General features: G+C 49.8%; 1 protein-coding gene across 1 annotated transcript in view; it reads right to left on the reverse strand.

The window, feature by feature from the left end:
• Positions 1 to 23,778, reverse strand: part of ADD2 (adducin 2) — a 96,059-nt gene that overhangs the window by 24,126 nt on the left and 48,155 nt on the right. Inside the window, exons 2-6 of the mRNA XM_084615226.1 lie at positions 5,000 to 5,230; positions 4,114 to 4,249; positions 2,682 to 2,833; positions 990 to 1,070; positions 41 to 190 (exon numbers count right to left, since the gene is read on the reverse strand). Coding sequence (XP_084471352.1) covers positions 41 to 190; positions 990 to 1,070; positions 2,682 to 2,833; positions 4,114 to 4,249; positions 5,000 to 5,197 — 717 coding nt within the window. The 5' untranslated portion in view covers positions 5,198 to 5,230. The remainder of the gene's footprint in view (positions 1 to 40; positions 191 to 989; positions 1,071 to 2,681; positions 2,834 to 4,113; positions 4,250 to 4,999; positions 5,231 to 23,778) is intronic.

Genomic DNA, 23,778 nt, shown 5'->3' on the forward strand with positions numbered 1-23,778 from the left:
CCCTGGCAAACCCGTCAGCATGACTGATTGGGCTCCTTACCGCTGCAGTGTCAGGCGTGTGCAAGTGGATAATGCACCTGATGTCGGGTCTGGCTGCGTAGATGGCTGAGTGCAGGCCAAATCCTCTCGTGTCCACGGAAAAACTGGTACTGCCCTGCTCCACCACTTCACCCAGGATGTTCACTTTAATCTGCAGCAGGAAAGAAACGAGGCCGCAGGAGAGTTACCGGGGAGGGGAGGAATTCACACTCCCTATGGCTCACCCCAGATCTGCAGAACACCACTGCGCTCCCTCATCAACCCGTTGGATCCACCTTCCAGGTGGCTCTGCATTCAAAGAATGTGCTTCCTTCCAAAAGATCTGCTCTTGGAAGTATTTTGAGGAAGTTCTCTGGCCTGCGCTCTACAGGTGTTCAAATTAGATGATCACAATGGTCCATTCTGGCCTTGGAATCTATTAATTAAGCCTGCGAGGTAGGTATGGGATACAGACTCAGGTCCGTCAATTCTACAGCAACTCAGCCCATTCCCATACGGCCTGTGACATCTGCTGGGATCACAATCTACTGTGTGCCATGCATGCATGAAGAGAACATGCATCAGGTGGCTATTGAATGTTCACTGTCTATCTTTTCCAAAATGGTGATAAAAACCATGAAACTTTGAATTTTGACCAAAACAGGGTGAAAAAAATGGTGAGATTGCCACACGTATTTCTCTCCCCCTCACACCGCAGTCTTCAAACCACTCTGGAGCATTTCAAATTTCAAAATTTTGAGAAAAAACAGTGGGAGTGGAGGTGGAATTTGTTAAAAAAAAATCATAATTTTTGGTCTTTTTTTAAACCATCTCTCATAAAGAATTCTTTGCCATCAACGTCCCCCAAAGCGGTCCCAGATTACCAGCATGGATTTAATTTACCGTCGAGAGAGAAAGAGAAAGTGGAGGGTTTCATTATGAAGGGAGAGGGTGTTATTTAGCACACTCACCAGACTAGAAGCGGTGACTTCATTACACGAAAGACCTGTAGGGCAGATCAAGAAGTGATCCTGTTCTTTGCTGACACGCATCTACCAAAAGAAATGCACAGGAGTGGGGGGAAAGAGGCGAGTTAAGGTTAACTGGATAATTTTCAGTAGCATGTGCATTCTTACTTTCCTGGTGGGGCGTTCTGAGTCCTTCATATTACTAAGAGTATCTGTCTTTTCTATAGCCATTTCCATTCCAAACTATGTTGCTTAGTCAAGGGTCCATCCCATGACTGCATACTCCTGGCCAGAACTAAGGATAGGTCTACACCGCAATTAAAAACCCGCAGCTGGCCCGTGACAGCTGACTTGGGCTAAGGGGCTGTTCAGTTGCAGTGTAGATGTTTGGGCTGGGATGGAATCCTAGATCCTTCCAAGCCCACCTATAATGCTAAGAAACCAAACATAATTCCTTTCATCTGCATTTTCCAGTCAAGCCTCCAATCTCTGAGATTCCACTGTGTTTCATTTTGGTTTCAGATCTCCGGGAAAGTCAAACATGACTGACCAAGCGTGGTCTCAGTACTGTACCACTTGGGTCACACAATGGGCAAGAACTTTAACAGCTGGAAATTGGGGCTGAAGAAAAAAGGAAGTCAGTGACGGAGAAAAATTCAAAGAGTATAGTGCCGTATGTTCCATGATCATGTATCATGCGGCTGCGCTGGAGCTGCTAAATTTCCTAGCCTTTGATCACAAAGATAAAGGGATATGGCATTTCTCGGTAGCATCTATGCCACTCACTACGGGGTTTTTTGCTGTGTTGACAAGTTGTCTCTGGTCCAGATGCTCAGTATAGCTCCACTGAGGATCTGGCCCACTTTGCGTAGTGAGCAATGGAATGGCCTGAAAGGGAATTCTTATCTCACCAGCTGAGGAGCAGTTCCCAAGCTAGGACTGTAAAGTCAGCCTGTGGAAGTCACAGCTGGATGCCCAATGACCCTGCACATGGGCATGTATGTGAGCTAAGATCAGGGTCATCTGATGCAGGGCACAGCTGAGCAGATGTCAAGAGAGAATTCACTTTGAACCCCCAACTCCCACCTATAGTATTAAACTGCTGAGCCGGTGCTTAAGCACTGTAGGTTGGAGAGGGTTTTTCTTTCCCCTTCCTCTGAAGGGTCACGCATTGACTTCTGCAAGATACCAGCACAGACAGCCTGTGCCAAACGTTACATTCCTGCACTGGCTACATGGTATAGTGTTTGCTGAGGGATGCCAGAGGTTAGTAGAAAAGATGAGACCAGTCTCCCAGTCGGAACTCCCTCTCTTTATATCCTTCCCCCCACAAGTCTGGTCCACTCCGGTAACTGGAGGATCAAGAACTCTACGCTTCCATCTCAGCTCCACACAAGGATGTGGATGGCAAAGGCAGGAGGACGGCAGTGTGCGGTCATCTGCAGGGCCCTACCAAATTCATGGCTGTGAAAAATGCATCACGGATCGTGAAATCTGGCCTCCCCCTGTGAAATCTGGTCTTTTGTGAGCTTTTACCCTATACTATACCGATTTCACAGGGGGAGACCAGCGTTTCTCAAACTGGGGGCCCTGACCCAAAAAGGAGTCGTGGGGTTTGGTAGGGCCCTAGTCGTGTTCCATCCTCACTACGGAGATGGCCCCATGTCCATGTTACCACTGGGGTTCCCCCCTCACCGTGGCGTAGGTGTTGCTGAGCTGCGCCCAGCCGTACAGGTCCAGGAGTCGGTAGATGCTGCCAACCTTGCAACGCATGAGCCGCTCCCCTTTCGCTAGGGACAGCGACTCGGTGCTATGGAGGTCGTTGATGGGCGTCACCATGGAGAGACCTGAGGAGAAGCGGAGATCGGTTAGCCGGTTTGAGGGGCTCCTGGCTAGGAGGTGCTTTGGGAAGCAAGGAGGCTTCCAGGCCATTGGATCTGACCCATCCAATCTCTATCTGTTCCCCTAGATGAGAGGCAGGATACTTCCCCAAGCTCTTCAGTCCGTATGTGTTGACTCCCATGGTGGATTCCCTTCCCTGAACCTTCACACCTTACCTCTCAGCCCACGAGGGCCGTGGAAGGATCTGTGGAACTCCCGAACACATCACTGCCAGTCTTAGACTGGGGATGGGGATCGCTGGAGAAAAAACACAAGGGGAGCACCCTCCCCAGCCCCATTTTTAAATGCAATGGGTTAGGGTTGATTTTATTTGTAGGATCTCCCCTCCTTAATCCCCCCCCCTTTACTCTAACTCTCCTTTTTTTTTTTTTAACACGTTGCCATTAAAAAAATCAGGGCGGGGAGGAAAAATGGGGAACAAAAGAGCAACATTTTGCTTGATCAGAAACCTGGAAAATTCAAAAAAAAAAACCCAACCAACTGTTTGCAAAACATTCCATTTAAAAAAAACCAGACGGTTTTCATCAAAAAGCAGTTGAACAAAAAATTTCAGACAACCCTAATGTTCACCTTTTTTAGGCAATAATGTTCAGGGTATTTTAAAATACCTCTTTTGTTATCACTTATTCAACGCAAGTGTATGAAAACCACTTGGGAGGAAACTTCTCTTTGTTAAAGAAACAGCCACCCATTTCTTTAGTTAAGGGCCAGAAAAGCTCCCACTACAGTTCTCTGGTCTTCCAAGGAGACATCCAGGAAAAACAGAGAATGAGTTGATAATCCTGGAATTTTTAAGGTGAAATATAAAGAGGGGAAACCCTTTAAAACAGAGTCAGCAAAACACAGTCTTCAAGGCCTGTTTTGGGCATTATAAAGAAGCAAAGAGGGGCAGAAACCCAATGTTATTTATCCCCATGCTGGTTGCCATTAAAGCTGACCACTGTATGGGTGTATGTGAAATCAGTGCAACCAGATAATATTTCACTGGAAACCATGAGCACTTCGAACAACCCCATCCAGAGAAGGGAGAGATATAGCTGAGACGTTCTTGTTAGCCTAGGGGAATTAGGCACCTCAGTCCAACTGACATTCATGAGATGGGCACCATAGGTGCCTTTGATTGTCTTTCCGAATCCTGCAATGCCTGTCCCACCCTGGTTTGGTAACTTGGCAACAAGGCAGGCCTCCCCCACCCCAGCCCAAGAAGAATTATCCACCAACATACTGATGGGAGAGGTGGGGAAGACGGAGGGAGCAGTGCTGGCCATGAAATCCGCGATCTGTCGCAGGGCCCAGATGTTGGAGTTGTTCCCCTTCTTCATTTGTTCTTGGATAAGGCTCTCCAGCTCCTCTCTGAAAGACTGAAACAGCATGGCAGACAGTGAATCGTCAGCGATTTCACAGATCGGCGCCCACGCTGCCTTACAGCCACGCCGTGAACTTTACAGAGCCAGCATCTTCCTGACAAAGCCGGCAGCGCTCCTCGCCAAGGCAAGGCGCTTCATGGGAAATAGGCTCCCCGGCCTCACACATTAAACACGGTTGGCACTCACAGCCCTGCTGGCACAGGGGAATGAGCAACACCTAAAGGAGGACACTGGGCATCAGTTGCTCTCTCTATGCTCCGTCCCTTAAGCACAGAGCTTGCCCCGGTGACCACTCCAAGAGGAGAATGCTTCATGCTTGCAGAACGAGCTTTTAATAACTGGGGGTGGGGGGAGAAGTCTCAATTTTTGGATGTCCAACTTTAAGACACCTAGGGCCAGATTTTAGAAGAGCTCCCGGCCACATTTTCAAGGGCTCATCACCCAAAACCGGGACCAGATTTTAGAAGTGCTCAGCACCCAACGTGCTGAGGGGTTTTAAGAATCTGGCCACTCATTTTGGCGGCTCCGTGGGTCTGCTCTGCAGAGGTGCTGAGCAGCCACAGCTCCTAGTGACTTCAGTTGGTTTCTAGAGCTGGGCATTCCAAACAAATAAATAGAGGCACCTGTAACAAAGAGCCCGCTAGTGGAGAAGCTAGGTCTTAGGATACAGAGACAGAACGGGGGATAAAAACCCCTGACTCCCACTCCCTCGCTTTGGCCATTTGCCAGGCACTCTCTACGCACTGGGCTCTGTAGGATCATGGTGACTCGCTTCTTCTGCTCCATCATGTTGAAGTCCTGCCGGAGATCGGCCGCCATATTCCGGATGCGCAGATATTCCGGGTCATCTTCAGAGAACCGATCGAAGTAACGCTGCCCGTGGGGAGGCGGGGAGGAGACCGGGGGGGAAGAGACTCCCTCTGGGGTGGTTTCGTTGCTCATCTTCACAGCTGTCTAGAGTTTACTTCTTGGTACCTGTGCGGAGAGATGGAAGGGTCAAGAGCCGCCAGCAGGACTGGATGTGGGTTTTTTTGCACTTCTGACAGCAACATAAAAACACATTCTGGATGTTGCCTGGGGGGATAGTGGATGACGTACTACTCAGTTAACAATAATGGGAGGCAGGGGTTTGGGGTGGGTGCATGGCATGTATCCCTTATATTGATAACATAGGGTAGCCAACTTGGTAATATTTAAAAAACTTAATTTGCATCTGTACATTCTGAAGAAGTGGGTTTTTTACCCACGAAAGCTTATGGCCAAATAAATCTGTTAGTCTTTGAGATGCCACCGGACTCCTTGTTATTTAAAAAATGGGCACTCTAGCAGGACTGCTGGAACCTCCCCTTCCCCATCCCTTTCCCCGAGGACCTGTCCTGCCGCCCCGAGGACCCGCCCCGCCCTCTTCTCTTCCCCCCCCCCACCCCATCGCTCATTGCTTTTCCCCCTCTCCCCTCCACCCTGTGTGGATCAGGAGGGACTCGCCTGCACAGCCGGGGCTGGGAGCTGCAGCCACCCGATGCAGGTAGGAGGTGCCCTTGGCTGAGCAGGGGCTGGCGCGGGTGATAACTGGACTTTGGGTGTTCAGTCAGTAGATCTGACCGGACACCATCAGGTCCCCTTTTCGACCAGACTTTGTGATGGAAAACTGGACACCTGGCCATCCTAGGATAACATACCCTATGGTTTCTCTAATATTGAATACTAGAGTTTCATATTATCTGAGTTATTCAAACCAGCCACAAAGAAGAAGGTGGCTGGGAGACCTGGATGCAATTCCCTGCCCTGCTATACTTGGGCAAGTCACTAGCCCGTCTGTGACACAATGGCACCTCCGTCCCGTCCTGCGGCGCCCCCTGAAGTCCCATTCCTGCTCCCCGATGCACCTCCGTCCCGTCCTGCAGCACACCCAGCTGCTCCACCTCTGAGCCTTTCAAACAGAAATGGGCTCCCCTATCCTTCCGCGCAGTGGTTTTGTGATGAAGACAGACGTGGACGAAGATGAGATGCCACCAAACTCAATTCCCTTGTGATCTAAACCAGCACTTAAACCTACGCCTCCAGAAGCAAAACCTTAATGCACTCATGTGCTGAACTGCCTTTATGCCCTCAGATCGGTAGTGTTTCCCTGCGTCCTCCAGGTGTGCTCGGGAATCAGCTAGTAAGGACCAATTCCGAACACCGGAGCAGCAGGCTTAATTAAGGCCGGGATTTTAGAGTTCGCGCTCAGAGTGCAGAGTCCCCTTTCGGCTTCCTGATCATCTTCAGGCCTGTGAGTTTAACAAGTGGCAGGACACAGCCTGCACAGAGTGTCCCCTCCTCGGCCTGGCTCCTAGGAGAGGACTTTCTGCAGCATCCTTGGCCTCAGCGCTTGGAACGGAGCCAAGCTGGGGCCACGGCAATAAGATTCGCTGTGGGCATCTCGCCCAGGGAACAGGGCAGTGTCTTCGCAGCCAGCAGCAGCTCTGCGTCAGAGAGACCCATTTCCGCGGCACGTACGTGCTTTGCTCTTGGCATTGGTGTTAATCTGGTTTCCGCAGCACCTGCGGGGGGTGTTATGCAGGCGTTGCTGAGGGCGATAACCCTGACGAGAAGGGGGTGGGGGGGTGGAGCGCTGGTCCCATCAGGGGCTGGATGCACAGAACATCTCTCAGCTACAATCCAGAGGGAGAGAAAGGAAGACATGCATCAGCACCTTAACTCTTTGGAGCCTGGGGGCCGGGAGACTTTGACGCTTCCTTCCAAGAACCAGGTCTTTTAAGGGTTAGTCTTTCCTCTTCTCAGCTAGGGAAGCAGTTCACATTGCTGAGTACAGAGGGCTAAGTCTGTCCAGCACCTACACCCCTTGGGGGCAGACCTTTGAGATGGCAATGGTGATTAGCCCCTAGAGGGCACACAGGAAGCTTGCGCCTAGCAGCAAGGCCATGGCCGAGCCACTGCCGGCAGCATTCAGCCAGGGCGCGATCTGCTCTTTGCAAGCCGCCAGCAAGCTGGAATCGTGCAGTCTGCACACAGCAAGGCAGGCTTTATAGCATGGAGAAGGAGGCATGCAGCAGCGGAGACTTAAACCTGCACCTGTCCTACAGGGAGGGCCTTTCACAGGAGGTCAATGAGACTGAATAGCATTCATCTTGCAAGGGGCGGGGGGGCATCGCAGGGCTGTGTGCCTGAGCTCAGTGCTACTGGGTGGTTAACTGTGAGGGGACAGGTTCATTGCAGCAATCGTGAAGCCTGCAGGCTTCTAGCCAGTGCAATGTTAACAGAGACTGCAGAGAACGGTGGGAACAGGGGAATGCCCCCAGTGAAGTCAGGGATCGCATTCTGCTCCCAAACTACATTCTAGACCTAGGGATATGCATGGCCCAGGCTAGAGTGAAATTATACTGCGGGATTTGCCTCAGACGTCGCTGAGACACAAACTATAGGGAAAACACGGGTCAGAGGGTTTCGATTCAGATCCAAAGTTCTGCTTCAAAGCAAAGCTTTTAGTGCCGCTTGGAAGAGCAAAGCCTCATGTCGGCCCCTAAACGAATCCCCGAGATGTTGACTTCTCCCGAGGGGGCTGGAGCTGTTCTCAGAGAAAATCCAGCTTCCTGAAGTGTTTTACTGCCACCAGGCTCAGCTCCCCTGGTGCTGACGGCTGAGCTTGTCCCGCTGCCTGCCCGCCCCCTCCGCTGGGCGCAGACTTTGCAGTTAGAAAGAGAATGAGAAACGGACAGCGAGAGAAACCGGGCAGGTTGCGGAAGACCCATCTGCACCCCTGACTACTCCCTCCCTCGCACAACTGCGCGGGCAACACGTGCCTGCCTGTCTTGAACCAAGCACGAGCCTTGATCGACACTGCCAGCCTCAGCTGTGCCCCGGCCCTTCAGGTGAGCTCGCAGAGACGGATCCACTGTCACTGAAACAATACACAGGTCGCCCTGCATTAACAGGCTACACTAAAGCCAGGCCGCACAGGCCAGACGGGCACACAGCACCCCCACGGCTCGGGGCAAAGCACGGCGGATGGAAAACGTGATGCTGGCAGACCCTTTCGGAGCTCTCACGGCATTTTGTCACCGCCAGGACAAGGGGAGGATGCAGAGCTGAGAGAGGGCGGCGCAAACCTCCTCCCTTCCCCGAGGACGGAGCAGTCTGATTTCCCCCCGGCCCTCGCAGAATGCATCAGGGAAGGATCTGTGCACCCGAGCAATCTGCCCCCGTGGGCTCGTACCATCAGCCGAGGTGGCACCCAGCTCGGAGCAGACGCAGGGGGCAGAACGCTGGAGCCAGAGTGGCTTGCTGGAGCCACGCCGGAAAGCCCACATGTGCTGGCAGCTCGCCTGCGTGGGCGAGAAGCGAGGCTGTTCCCTGCCTGCAGCCTATCTGCCACAGCACAGGTCTCTCTGCTGCTGACATTTCTGCGTCTGCCAGTGCCTGGCTTTGCTGCATGCACATCGGTTTCCTCCAAGCGGATGCTGCTGAAGCTACGGCAGCAGCTGTTCACATTTACAGAGCTCGAAAGACTATATAGGGTCCTTTCATTCCCCATGCAAATGCGGCCACTTCTGGGGTGGAGTGAGGCAGTGCATAGCCATACTACACAACAGGTTAGGGCAGGAGGTGAAGAAGACTGTCATAAGCAACTGCATCTTTGTAAGGTGATCAGATTGGCAGGAAGTCATTACCGGGCCCCACTTATGATTATTTAAGATTTGAATTGCTGTAGCGCCCAGAGGCCAGTCACAGAGCAGGATCCCCGTGTGCCAGACGCTGTACAAACCCAGCACAAAAAGACAGTCCCTGCCCCACAGAGATGGCAATCTCAGGATGAGAACAGAGGGATACAGACAGATGGGGAAGTGCCAGGAAACAAGGCTCCGAAGTGGCTGCACAATACAAATAACTACAGAACACGGAGGCAGACCTTCCTGCTCTTATGATGAATGCCAGGGGATGTTTAATGATCCCCAGAGATCATGATGTCCAGCAACGCACCTGCTTCCCTACATCCCTTTACGGGGGAGCTGAAGGGCAACTGATTCCAGACCGACTAGGGGAAGGAGTTCAGGTGTGTAGTTAATTAACAGGACAGTGCAGGCTGGGAGGCTGAGAATATCCCTACTTTGTGAAGTTCTCTATGGACTTACCATACCCAGTGCGACTGCCATGCCTGTTTGGGGGACGCGGCCTCTGCCACTCACCCTGCACCCTCAGCAAGGCGCTCAGACACCAAGGTGACGGGCACAGTACAAGAACCTGAACAGAACAGAAGGCTGACTCCATGGGAGGAGAGCCACCTACTCTGTTCTCCCTTAGGAATCCTGGCCTTCTCCTTGGTGCGTTCCCCTCCACGGGCTAACCCACCTGCACCCTGCTTCGCTGACATGCATGCAAAGCAGTAGATTTGTGAGCATGTTTGTCTGGTATTTCTGCTATATCTTAGTGGTTTGAGCATTGGCCTGCTAAACCCAGGGTTGTCAGTTCAATCCCTGAGGGGGCCATTTAGGGATTTGGAGCAAAAAGAAATTGGGGTTGGTCCTGCTTTGAGCAGGGGGTTGGACTAGATGATCTCCTGAGGTCCCTTCCAACCCTGATATTCTATGATTGGATATCAGAGACTGGTGTAAATCAGTACAGCTCCAGGGAAGTCAGTGGGGCTATGGCCATTCACACCAGCTAAGGAGCCAGGCCAAGGATTTAAGATATTGGCACGATACATTATTTTGATACTAGCAATAAAATGCCCATTCTGCTTTCGCCAAACTCCACCTTTTTACTGTCCCTTGATCACCTGCGCCAGGAAACGTCTTGTCTTCCAAGCACTTTTTGGTGACTGTTTTGTTCCAATCTGTTTTCCCCTGCCTCGGAGACGCTTGCAGTCTGTGCGCCTTCCCTGTCTTTTGAAGCTCTCTCCAGCAGCAATGGGGAATGCTGGGGATTACCAGGCTACGAAGGATTTGAACTCTGATCGTTTCTTCCCCATGCTTCTCTGCTTCTTTTGCGAAAGTAAAACAGCTCTCTGGTTTCCATGGTGAAAGCTGCTCCAGAAATATATGTTGCAGGGATCAACCCTTCATTTAGAGGACTAAAACGGCTCGAGAAGCCTTAGTCACATCTAGTTGCTAGGATGAGATTCCTGCATACAAAGAAATAGCCAAAAAAAGCCGGGGGGCGGGGGTGGGGAGAAACGTGCAAGAAAAAAAAATATTGTTTTTCCCCCTTTTCTGCCAAATTTTTCATGATGTCCTCTGGGGAAAGCTCTCACACGGTCTAGTCAAACATATGCTGCACATCTTTCTGCACATTACGGTCACAACCCAGGGTCTGTCTTTGCCGGCTGGGCTCGAGGTCCAGGCTATAAATCAAAGTGCCCCCCGAGGCATGGTTCCCCACCTTTTTGCTTCCGTTGCTGCACACGAGCCACTGATTCTCCACAGCTCTTCTCAGCGTTGGTTACATTTTTTTCCTCTCCCCCATCGGCTGTGAAAGAGCAAACCACATGCCCGTGGTTTCAGAAGCGGATCAAGACACTGGTCAGCATTTGCATGCACGGAGGCGACTCCTGACCCCCTCTGCTACTGAATCGCCTCCCACAAAAGCATCGGAAGTGGTGTGGTCCTGATGTTCAACAGGGGTGGATCCTCCAGCTACTGACACAACGTAAGCTGCTCCCCAAAGGGCACGGGCGGAATGACTGGGGACTACTACAGTACCCTTGAGCTGGTGGGTAGAGTTATTCCTCCCTCCTCTCCAGAATGCCCCACCCTGTACTGAGCCTGGCTACTGCAGCTTGGCAGAGAGCCTGGCCCCAGGACCTGGCCCATGTGTATGTGACTCATTCAGAGCGCACTTGTTACTGCAGAATTAGGGGACGTTCAGAGAAGGACAACAAGAACGGTATGGGGCATGGAAACCATTATGAAGAGAGATTGAAAACAATGGGATTGTTTCCCTTAGAAAGGAGACTAATGAGAGAGGACATGATAGAAATACATAAAATAAAGAGTAGTTTAGAAAAGGGAGAGGGGAAACTACTGTTATCCCCAGTTTCAGAGTAGCAGCCATGTTAGTCTGTATCCGCAAAAAGAAAAGGAGTACTTGTGGCAACTTAGAGATGAACAAATTTATCTGAGCATAAGCTTTCGTGAGCTACAGCTCACTTCATCGGATGTATCGAATGCATCCGATGAAGTGAGCTGTAGCTCACGAAAGCTTATGCTCAAATAAATTGGTTAGGCTCTAAGGTGCCACAAGTCCTCCTTTTCTTTTTACTGTTATCCCCGTCTCCTAACACAAGAGGAAAAGCCTATTCAATAAGAACATAATGTAAGAACGTTCATACTGGGTCAGACCAAGGGTCCATCGAGCCCAGTATCCAGTCTTCCGACAGTGGCCAACACCAGGTGCCCCAGAGGGAATGAACAGAACAGGTCATCATCAATGAGTTCAAAGAGGTGGGGAGGGGCAAATGTACCAGGGCTCCAAGATCAGGGCCCCCCCTCCCAAACATCCATGGAAACAAAGTGATACGAACGGGTGTGGGGCCTCAACCCCCAAATTTCTCCTGATGGGCCTGGAGGGAGAAAATTCAAAACGGATACAAAGGAAACTTTTTCCCACACAACCTGTAACTAGCCTGTGGAACTCATTACCACATGCAGTCATGGAGACCACGAACTCGGCAAGACTGAGGAAGGGAGTACACGTTTATACGGATAGCAAGGCTATCCAGAATTCTAATGGCTCGAGGCTGGCTTACGTCCGGAAGCATAAGGTTTATTAAGCTGCCAAAAACTTGTCAGCATCAATGGTCAGAGAAGGATGAGACCCAATGTATGTGGGTGGACAGATTATCCCACTTCTGCTACTGCGGGGTTCTGACACCTTCCTCTAAAGCCCCAGCATATTGGATTGGATGGACCACGGATTTGATCCAGCTTGAAGCCGTATCTTATCCATCCTAGAAACAAGCTGTGGTCGGATCATTTCCTGACCAATCATATTTGCCGCACTGGATTAGGGTAAAGCAACCTCATGCATCAGGGTGTCAGCGGATCACAACTGGGGTCAGGAAGGCTCCATGGCGGAGCCTGATGGTCCTTCCCTAATGCGTAGGGCGTTGCCCGAGGCATGCTACATGCTGGCACCCTATCGCTGCAGCATGAGGACACAGGTGGCAGGATATGGAGGAGCGCGGGGAACACTGCAGCCTCTCCTTTTAGTTTGCACCCCAGCAAGTACTTTCTATTCACCGAGCAAGGGAAACGCAAGGCTGGGTACATCCTACAGACTCCTGACCAACTATGTGCCCACGACCCTCCTCTCCAAAAAGCCACAGTCTCCAAGGTCCTGATTTTGGGGAGCTCAGTCTCCCCCTTTCTCTAAGTCTTTCCCCCAGCATCTGCAGAACGGAGTCGTTTCCCTTCGCCTCTGCTCCGGTGAAAGGAGCATCAGACCTGTTGCCTAGTTACCCAGGGTCTTAAGGTACCGCAGCACCACGGCACAGCTGCCTGCTGCCTAAATACAGACATCCGGGGTGATAAAGCCGGCTGGATGCTGCTGGACTCTTTATGCCTCGCAAGCCAAGTGGATGGCTGTGCACAGACTGATTGGGAAGACGAGGCTAATCAGAAAAGCAGGCTGGGGTGGGGCCATTGCTTAGAGCACAGAGCAAGCACACTGAGTGGTTTAGCAGCACCAAGCTAGCCCACTGCCGTCTGCCAGTGGCAGACTCCGTGCTGCGGCTCCCCGGCGAGCAAGGAGCATGCCTGGGTAGCACTGTGAAATGCTCCCACCATTGCAGCCCCAAATGCGACACGGCCCGAGTCACTGGCTGTGCACGGCTTTGCAGGCTGCACCGCTGAGAGACGGTGCCCTCTTGGCACCCGGAGGTCCTGCAGCCCGATTTAAGAAGCGGATGGAGCACTCAGGGGCCAGTAATAATCAGAGATGGTTAAATCTGCACTCTGAGCTGAATCGAACCTTCTGGGTTCCATGTTCTGGTTCAGACCATTGTACAGCTTTCAGATCCAAACTTCCTCAGCGTTTCCCAGTGTTGCCACTTTTTGTGACTGATCATTGAGACTCACGGTATTTGGGGCTCTTTCTCTAAGTCGCAGTTCCTGGAAGCATGTGATTAAAAAAATAAAAGAGCTCTGAAATTCTCACTTAAAGTTTCTAGACTTTGTGATTGCAGAGAAAGATAAACCCCACAGGCTCAAAACCCAGGAAGTGAACTGAAAATAATTTGATTTTTAAAAATAGTAAATTTGAGAAGTGGGGATGTTAAATCCATGAACTTTAGGGGCCTATGGTGAATTGCTTAAAGCAGGGGAGGAGGGGAGTGTTTGGCAATACTGGCTTTGGAAGGAAGGCTTGCATCAGAGTTCTTACAGGGGCCAATTTCTATTAACATCTGCACTTTCTTTGGCTAAGGTAAGGATACTTGAAATCTCATGCTTCAGGGCTTAAACAATGCTCACGGTAGTGCTCAGGAATGAATTCACTCCTCTCCTTCCACCCCCTGTACAGAACTGCACCATGGTGATTGCTGAAGGTTTTCTCTGCCCACTGAGAAACGTGAGGCAGGGGCATTCTGCCCTTAGCAGTGATCCAGCTAGATTGGCCGGTGGTGCAATCTGGAATGGCATAGGTAATGGTCTTGCTTGAAAAAGCCCTCCCACCTCAGCAATAAGACACTCCGATGCTACAGAGATATATACATAGACTAGGGTGACCAGATAGCAAATGTGAAAAATCGGGACAAAGGGTGGGGGGTAATAGATGCCTATATTCAAAAAAGTCCCAAATATCGGGACTGTCCCTATAAAATCGGGACATGTGGTCACCCCAACATAGACAGACAAACTGAGCGCTCGAGGAGAAGGGAGTTGGGATTAATGTTCAAAAATTCATTTTCTACCTTGACAAACAAGCAGGTTAAAAGCATGAACTTCACAAAGTCTCCGCTGGCCATTAGCAGTTCATACCCATATGAACCGGGTGCATTGGCTTTCACTCAGTTGATCTATGCAACGTGTGCCAGCAGCACAAGGAGGAGATGAAGGATCACAGCATTAGAGAAGAAGGGATGGGGGTGCACTTCTTCCACCATACAACTTTGATCCCTGCTTGAAAGGAATCCTCCTCAAATGCCACAGGATTCGGCCACATGCAGAGAAGGCCCCTAAGCTAGCATGGAAGGGCCCATCTACACTGCAATGTAAACCTAGGTTGGATAGAACGCAAGTTAGCAGACTCTGGGTTTGTTAACCTAAGGCTTCAGCATCTATACTAAATTGTAATCCCAGGTTAGGATTTGTTGAACCCTGGGTCCCAGCCTATGCTGCATTATGCAGGCCTGGGTCCAACCACCCACATCCCAGACTTCCTAGCACCCTCCCCAAATGTGACTGCTCTAGCCGTTTGTTCATGGAGCAGTGAACACTCCGGGACCGCCCACCAAACTTGACTGTCCAGAGGACAAAGGAAATCGGCCTGTGGGATTGTGGGATACTAATGGTGGATTCCCAGAGCGTAAATCCAGTGGGGCTGTGTCTATACTGCAAAGCAAAAGGGTTTGAGCCCTGGGTCCTGGCTTGACTCAGGTTTGTATCCTTCAACCCCTATGGGGTCCCGGGACCATGGGTCCAAGGCCTGGGTTAGCCTGATTTGTATGTGGACAGAAAGGGGGTTAGGCTTGAGCTTGAATTCGAACCCTGGGCTTACTCTGCAGTGTAGACGTACCCTGTATGACAAAATAAATACAGACCTAATTCTCCACCTGGATGCAGAGGAGCAAAGGCTCTGAAGTCAATTGGCTTGTTCCAGTGTACGTAAGAAGAGAACGCAGCCCAAATATTTAGCAAGAGCCACGTTCTAGTACAGTGCGGTACAGATTACTGTAGCCAAGGGCCTGGCAGTGTTTCTCGTGCATCTGGATGGGACACAGATTCACTGCCTGGGAGTGCAAATGCTAACCCCCTTTGTCTGTGCAGGGTAGTGAACTGGGCCCATCAGATATAAATACAGGCCAAAGGCCCATGCGTCTCCAAGTGATGCAAGGAGAGCTTGGGGCCTCAACACCTGCATGTAGCTGCCCCTTAGCTCAAGTGGGAGAGACTCGGGGGGTCCCCCTGCTCACAGCCCAATCAGGACCACGCATCTTGTGTCACACTCACTGCATGGCATCTTTGATCATTTCAACCCTACTGTCTTTGCGTAGGTCCCCTGGGATCCACCGGTGTATGCCCTCCCCAACCTGCAGGCCAGCTTGGCCTCTGGCAAGCTCTTGTTCCATCCCGGCATTTCCCAGACATGAGCTGTGTGAAGCTGCCCTTTGGGATTAGCAGCTCGCTCTGGAGTTCTGCTTGATGCGTGTCCTGGAGCGCGTGGGCTCAAGATGAAAAGCAGCCACCCGATGTGCTTTCAGAAACAGAAACAAAGGGGATATTTTTTGAAGCAGGGTCAATTTTACCCACAATTTGTATTTTCCTGTACAAGCATTGCCAAGGCACTAGACTATCAGCCCCGGCATTAGCCTCTCACATGCTGGATTTGCAACACGTGTGGTCACATTAAGACAAACATGAGTTTCCCAGAGACAACGGAGAGGCAAATCTCAACCCCCTGAGAAAGCCAGGGCTGTGAGGAACCCCCACTTCCCCTCCTTGCCCCCAGGGCCATCAGAGCTCCCACTTCCCCTCCCCCTGCAGGGCCATCAGAGACCCTACTTCCCCTCCCCGCGCAGGGCAATCGGAGCCCCCACTACCCCTCCTCGCCCCCAGGGCACCCAGCCGGTGCACAAAGCAACTGTGTCCATCCGTTGGTCGCTGCCTTCCAATGGACCAGCTAGTTCAAGACAGGTAGGATCTACGCCAGCACAGAGATGTACTATACCTGATCCAGTCAAAGGAGGTGGTGTAAGGAAACCCTTATAGCAGACGTGCTCACTACAGCCTGCAAATCAAGCCCTGTGTTTCAGGCAGTGGGGAGCTACGCTGGGGGAATTGCTGTTCTGATCAGATAAATAGCAGACTGATCTCTGCCCATCTTTGGGAATGTACCTTGGGAGAGATCCCCTGGAGTCTTCTGACGCAAAACCCTAAGTCTTAGGAATTCAGTCATCTGCCACACACGGGCAGCTAGCACCTACGCTGAAGAGGTGCTAAGTGCATCCCCAGGGTGCTGAGCACCCTCAGCTCAGTGGCACCTTTCCAGACTGGCTCAGCAGCTCACAGGATCAGGTACCTGGGTGGCACATTGCAGTATGGCAACCTCACTCATCTGCTGCCTGTTTAAAATATGCTTTCGGTTCATGCTTGTCTGTAATATTGACATACGAACCAAAAGCTAACCACCAGGCTCCAAAGCTAGGACACTGCTGGCTACCTGAGGCCATAAAAAACACCACAGTGGCTAATGCAACTGTCAATATAAAGGTATTTTCATTATATTCCTGATACAATGCTCTTAAACGGGGGGACGGGGCAGGCAGCTCCCCAGCAAGTGTTAATCACATGGAAGAATCCCAAGGAATATTTTTTTGCTGAGCCTTGACAGATAGGGCTGCATAATCTATTGACTTTACTATGGACTGAGCAGATAAACCGTGCTGAAGACACTTGGAAGAGTCATGGAGAGTGGGGGATTCTAAGGACTCATTCTCCCCCCTTGACATCTGTGTGAAGTGAGGGCAAAACATTATAGTAGCCTTCAACTACCTGAAAGGGGGTTCCAAAGGGGTTGGAGCTCAGCTGTTCTCAGTGGTGGCAGATGACAGAACAAGGAGCAATGGTCTCAAGTTGCAGTAGGGGAGGTCTAGGTTCATAGAATATCAGGGTTGGAAGGGACCTCAGGAGGTCATCTAGCCCAACCCCCTGCTCAAAGCAGGACCAATCCCCAATTAAATCATCCCAGCCAGGGCTTTGTCAAGCCGGGCCTTAAAAACCTCTAAGGATGGAGATTCCACCACCTCCCTAGGTAACCCATTCCAGTGCTTCACCGCCCTCCTAGTGAAAAAGTTTTTCCTAATATCTAACCTAAACCTCCCCCACTGCAAGGTTGGATATTAGGAAACACTGTTTCACTAGGAGGGCGGTGAAGCACTGGAATGGGTTACCTAGGGAGGTGGTGGAATCTCCATCCTTAGAGGTTTTTAAGGCCCGGCTTGAGAAAGCACTGGCTGGGATGATTTAGTTGGGGTTGGTCCTGCTTTGAGCAGGGGATTGGACTAGATAGCCTCCTGAGGTCTCTTCCAACCCTAACCTTCTATGATTCCCCAATCAGAATTGTAATGTGGAGAGAAGAGACAGAGGTGCCGGGCAGAAGAAAACTAGGTCCAACCTTTCTAAGACATCTGGCTCTTAGGCAGGGGGCTCTTTACTTGTTCTGATCCAAACCCATAAACTTTGTGATGCTCCATCCTAACCTCAAGCAGGACAGGTTGGACACAGGAGGGGATTCAAGGTTCAAAAGTCAGATGTTTGCTGAAATAGATGTTCAAAACTTACATTAGTGACAGCAGTATGCAAACACTGAGTTCATTTAATTGCATTAATTCTTCTTATCTGCAGGGCGGGAAGGAAGCCACTGCACGATTAGCTGCACATTGAGCTATTTCCAGTGTCTCAATTAGAGATGACCCCTGGATCTTAAACCTGCCCCCCACCTCTTCTTTTTTCCCCTCCCCAAGAAGCTGGAAGGAATCAGATGTGGGGGGGGGGAGGGATAGCTCAGTGGTTTGAGCATTGGCCTGCTAAACCCAGGGTTGTGAGTTCAATCCTTGAGGGGGCCATTTAGGGAACTGGGGCAAAAACTGGGGATTGGTCCTGCTTTGAGCAGGGGGTTGGACTAGATGACCTCCTGAGGTCCCTTCCAACCCTGATCTTCTATGATTCTAGATAGGCCTGAATCAGAACTCCCAGCTCTGAACAGATTCTGAGCCGATTTTGGATCTGAATTTCCAGGCTCAAAGCTCCTTTGTGGAAGATCCGGTTCTGCAGCATGCTGGGCACACTCAGCCTCTTCTAATTTCAACAGGAGCTGGGGGTCACTCAGCCCCTCCGAGGCTCGGGATCTCGCAGGATCAAATCCAAGAACCCACTGGCTGCAGGAACGTTGCCCCACACAGCAGAGGGTTAAACACATTGCTTGGTTCTCTTATAAGACTTCTGAAAGATCCCTATTAAGGCTGAAAGAGACTGAACACAGAACGCGAGACTCCAGCTGAGTTTAAGCAGGTTACAAACACGCTGACTGCACACAGGCCTGTGAACTAAGGACAGTCCTTTCATCTCAGAGGATCTCAGAATTCGTTAGAAACACTAACTAAGCTCCCAACAAGAGGTCGTTAACAATACGCAGCAACACTCACTATCCTGGCTGTGAAGCAGATCTAATCACTGGTTTTCTTTTCAGCCAGTAGCAATGCTGTGACCGTGTCTTTTAAGTCTTGGATTGTTTGCCCTTTGTCAGCAAGCCAACATCCCAGCAGCGTAGGGTTAACAGTCCCATCAGTAAAGCACGTTATAGTTACATAGCGCATTTTTTAAATGGAAGGCAAACAGCAGCGGCATACATTGCTTACCCGCCAGCCTCCCCCTGTTCTTAAGACACCGGAGCATAATGTTCTGGCCATGCCAGAGCTTCCAATACAGACATAGACATAGAATATCAGGATTGGAAGGGACCTCAGGAGGTCATCTAGTCCAACCCCCTGCTTGAAGCAGGACCAATCCCCAATTTTTGCCCCAAATGGCCCCCTCAAGGATTGAACTCACAACCCTAGATTTAGCAGGCCAATGCTCAAACCACTGTGCTTCTGTCCCTTAGAAGGCACTTGGTTAAGAGCCACCCAGGAACTGTCACATGCTGCAGAGCAAGCCACAGTGCCAGACCCAAACATTTTTCAGCATTCACGGCCAACTCTCAGGCGAACCCCCCACCCCCAAACTGTCATTAACCAAGAACAGTGACCCAGCAAGTCACTCGGCTCTTAGAGAGAAGTTTGCAATAAACCCAATCTGTTTGCCCCTACATAGCGTAGCCTTTCAGTGTGCCATCAGCACACAAAAGGATAGAGGAACGCATTCATTGATCTAAGCTGGGATGGTCCAAATGGGAGTTACAGGAGCTTTTCACTAGGGCTGTCGATTAATCGCAGTTAACTCACACCATTAATTCAAAAAATTAATCCCAATTAATCGCACTGTTAACTATAGAATATACCACTTGAAATGTATTAAATATTTTGGATGTTTTTCTACATTTTTATATATATATTGTATTCTGTGTTGTAATTGAAATCAAAGTGTATATTACTCTTGATTACAAATATTTGCACTGTGAAAGATAAACAAAAGAAATAGTATGCAATTCAATTCACTTCCTACCCCTCCTCTGTGTGGTGAAAGTGCAACTTACAAATGTAGGCTTTTGTTTGTTACATAACTGCACTCAAAACCAAAACAATGCAAAACTTCAGAGCCTACAAGTCCACTCAGTCCTACTTCTTGTTCAGCCAATTGCTCAGGCAAACAAGTTTGTTTACATTTGCAGGAGATAATGGTGCCCACATCTTGTTTACAATGTCACCAGAAAGCAAGAACAGGCATTTGCAGAGCACATTTGTAGCTGGCATTGCAAGGTATTTACATACCAGATATGCTAAACATTCATATGCCCCTTCATGCTTTGGCCACCGTTCCAGAGGACATGCTTCCATGCTCATGACGCTGGTTAAAAAAATAATGCATTAATTACATTTGTGACTGAACTCCTTGAGGGAGAATTGTATATCCCCTGCTCTGTTTTACCCGCATTCTGCCATATATTTCATGTTATAGCAGTATCTGATGATGACCCAGCACATGTTGTTCATTTTAAGAACACTTTCACTGCGGATTAGACAAAACACAAAGAAGGTACCAATGTGAGATTTCAAAAGATAGCTAGAGCACTTGATCCAAGGTTTAAGTATCCAAAGTGCCTTCCAAAATCTGAGAGGGACGAGGTGTGGAGCATGCTTTCAAAAGTCTTGAAAGAGCAACACTCCGATAAGGAAACCACAGAACCCGAACCACCAAAAAAAGAAAATTAACCTTCTGCTGGTGTCATCTGACTCAGCTAATGAAAATGAACATGCGTTGGCTCACACTGCTTTAGATTGTTATCGATCAGAACCTGTCATCAGCATGGACGCATGTCCTCTGAAATGGTGGTTGAAGCATGAAGGGACATATGAATCTTTAGCGCACGTGGCACATAAATATCTTGTGACGCTGGATACAACAGTGCCATACGAATGCTTGTTCTCATTTTCAGGTGACATGTAAACAAGAAGCGAGCAGCATTATCTCCTGCAAATGTAAACAAATGTATTTGTCTAAGCGATTGGCTGAACAAGAAGTAAAACTGAGTGGACTTGCAGGCTCTAAAGTTTTACATTGTTTTATTTTTGAATGCAGTTATTTTCTGTACATAAGTCTACATTTGTAAGTTCAACTTTCATGATAAAGAGATTGCACGGCAGCACTTGTATTGGTGAATTGAAAAATACTATTTTGGTTTTTTTACAGTGAAAATACATGTAACCAAAAATAAATATAAAGTGAGCACTGTACACTTTGTATTCTGGGTTGTAATTGAAATCAGTATATTTGAAAATGTAGAAAACATCCAAAATATTTAAATAAATGCTATTTTATTATTAACAGTGCGAATAATCATGATTAATATTTTAATCGCTTGACAGCCCTGCTTTTCACATAAATTTGGGAGCCTGCCATATTCTTAAATTGCTCGAGTTTATTCAGCAACAGGGGCAGGCTCTGATAGTTCTTCACTTTTATTATTTTTTATTTGTATTACAGTAGATGAAGTGAGCTGTAGCTCACGAAAGCTTATGCTCAAATACATTTGTTAGTCTCTAAGGTGCCACAAGTCCTCCTTTTCTTTTTGTGGATATAGACTAACATGGCTGCTACTCTGAAAAGTAGCACTAAAAGGTCCCATCAGGGCCCCATTGTTCTAGGTACTGTATAGACCCGGGGTGGGCAAACTTTTTGGCCCGAGGGCCACATTTGGGTATGAAAATTGTATGGCAGGCCATGAATGCTCACAAAATTGGAGATTGGGGTGCAGGAGGGGGTGAAGGCTCCAGCTGGCAGTGCGGGCTCTGGGGTGGGGCTGGGCATGAGGGGTTGGGGATGCAGGAGGGTGCTTCAGGCTGGGGCAGGTGTTTGGGGCACAGGAGGGGGTCAGGGGTGTAGGCTCCAGGCAGCGCTTACCTCAAGCAGCTCCCAGAAGCAGCAGTATGTCCCTCCTCCAGCCCCACCCATAGGCACCGCCCCTGCAACTCCCATTGGCCATGGTTCCTGGCCAATCGGAGCTGCAGGGGCAGCGCTTGGGGCAGGGGCAGCGTGCAGAGCCCCCTGGCTGCCCCTATGCGTAGGAGCTGGAGAGGGGACATGCTGTTGCTTGCAGGAGCCACGTAGATTGGGGTAAGCCCTCAACACTGCTCCCCAGCTGCAGCGCCAGAGCGGGGCAAGTCCCAGACCCCACTCCCCAGCAGGAGCTCGAGGGCTGGATTAAAACGTCTGAAGGGCAGGATGCGACCCCTGGGCCGTAGTTTGCCCACCCCGGTCTAGACACAGTGAGAGACAATCCCTTCCCCAAAGAGCACATTACACACTGTAAACGCAGCATTACTGCCAGGAACATAAATAAGAGGCGCCCAATTGCCATGGCACACTTACCCACCATCTATACATACCTGCCAACCTCTGGGTCCCTCTGTGGCTCCCGTTGTGTCTCTACTCCATGGGTTTTGAGAGGAGCCACGTTCAGGACAAGAACTTCTACCCCTCTGCTTAAGAGTTCCCTGGCACATGCTGTTGCATAGCAGGCAGACATAGCAGGGTTTGCAGTGCCCACAGCTTTGCCTCTTACCCACTTCATCCCATAGGTCCTGGCCTCTTCGGTGGATAAAGTAATTGCTGCCTATTTGTCTCAGCCAATATCTTTAATTATTTGGATCAATTATTCATGCCAGGGCATGTATATTTTAAAAAGAAAAGTCACCTCTTAAAAGGAGGCCGAGTACAACCGCGTCTAGACCTAAAACTACGCAGTTCAACTGCATCTCATCAGCCAGTCAGACACTTTGTGGGCAAGCCCGAGGAGCCGCCTCACATTTTAAGTAGCTTGGTGCATGAAGTCGGTGGTGCAAATTCAGACGTGGAAATAAAAACCACTCAAGCCACTGCAGCTGCACCTGCTAGCAGCCTGCTCTGCGTTTAACCCAGTGCGTGAAATGCAAGCGGCATAAAGAATTTTGCCCTGGAGGGGAGCGGCTGAGAGGCACTGCCATCCAATTCCTGTTTCGGTGGCTCATTGGAGGTGATTTGGGTTCCTTTCAGGGCAGCTGCCAGTGGATAAGTGGTCCCGTCCCCAGGATTGCACTTGCTCCCCTTGTAGGCAGTCCGAGCGGGGGATTGAGCCATGCAGAATGGACTGCCCCTTGCAGGGGTTAGAAGCCGGGAATAGGGGCAGGGTAGCATGGGAGAAGCTTGCAGTGCCATGGGGCTCAAGCCATGCATATTCTGTGGCTAACCGTACTGAAGGACTTCAGCATAGCAGTCAATCTGATATTGTATCCTCAGTCCATCCAATACACTGCTGAGGAATATCTCACTGGCGGCTGGACGGTTGGTATTAAATAAGGACAGGATTTCCACAGCAGGAAAACAAATGGGTTGGACCTTTCTGGATCCTATATGGTTCTAGCAGAACCAGGAGCTTTCAGAGGCTGCTACTGCGGGGAACATGTTTTTAACACAAGGCACCAATGTTTGTAACACTATTCCCGTTATTCGGGAGGAATGAAAGGTTGTAATCCGCTGGAGGGCTTGAGACGACAACATGCTTGAGGGGCTCATTTATGTTACCAGATCACCTGCACGGAGTCACGGTGGCCTCATGCCAGTCCCAAATTTTGCTCCCAGGAAAATGCACCTTGAAAATTGCATCTTTTCCATTTCTGCACGCAAACCAAGATCACCTGGTTCCACTGGCTCCTGATAGGGTTACGCAGCCATTGCAATGGGTTTGTGAGAAGAAAGGCTGTTTCATCTAGAAATAATTGAAAAGGAGCGACAGAAAGCTGTTTGCCATTTGTGTTTGGAGACTGGCTCCAACTAGATCAGTGCACCCCAGCGTGCAGGAGTGTTTGGATCAAGGATATTAGTTTGGAGAGACACATTTTCTTATGAACCTAGACGTTTTCTTCTTTCTCCAATTTTCCTCTACTGGCTGCTTTGCACGCACCAGCCTTAGTGGAGGCTATTTGGGGTTCTTATGAACACATGCAGCTGCTACAAGGTTATTCCGAAAATGGATTGGAGAGTATGTCGGAAATCCAGATATAAGAGGCCACCATGCAATGCCCTGTTTTCAGAAACGGGTACGTATACTTGGGCTCAAGGAAGACGGAGTGGCTGGCGGTGTTTCCGGTTTCATTACAAGGAAGGCAGCTCGCT

This window comes from Lepidochelys olivacea (genome assembly GCF_965140295.1).
Source record: "Lepidochelys olivacea isolate rLepOli2 genome assembly, chromosome: 26".
Classification (NCBI taxonomy): domain Eukaryota; kingdom Metazoa; phylum Chordata; order Testudines; family Cheloniidae; genus Lepidochelys; species Lepidochelys olivacea.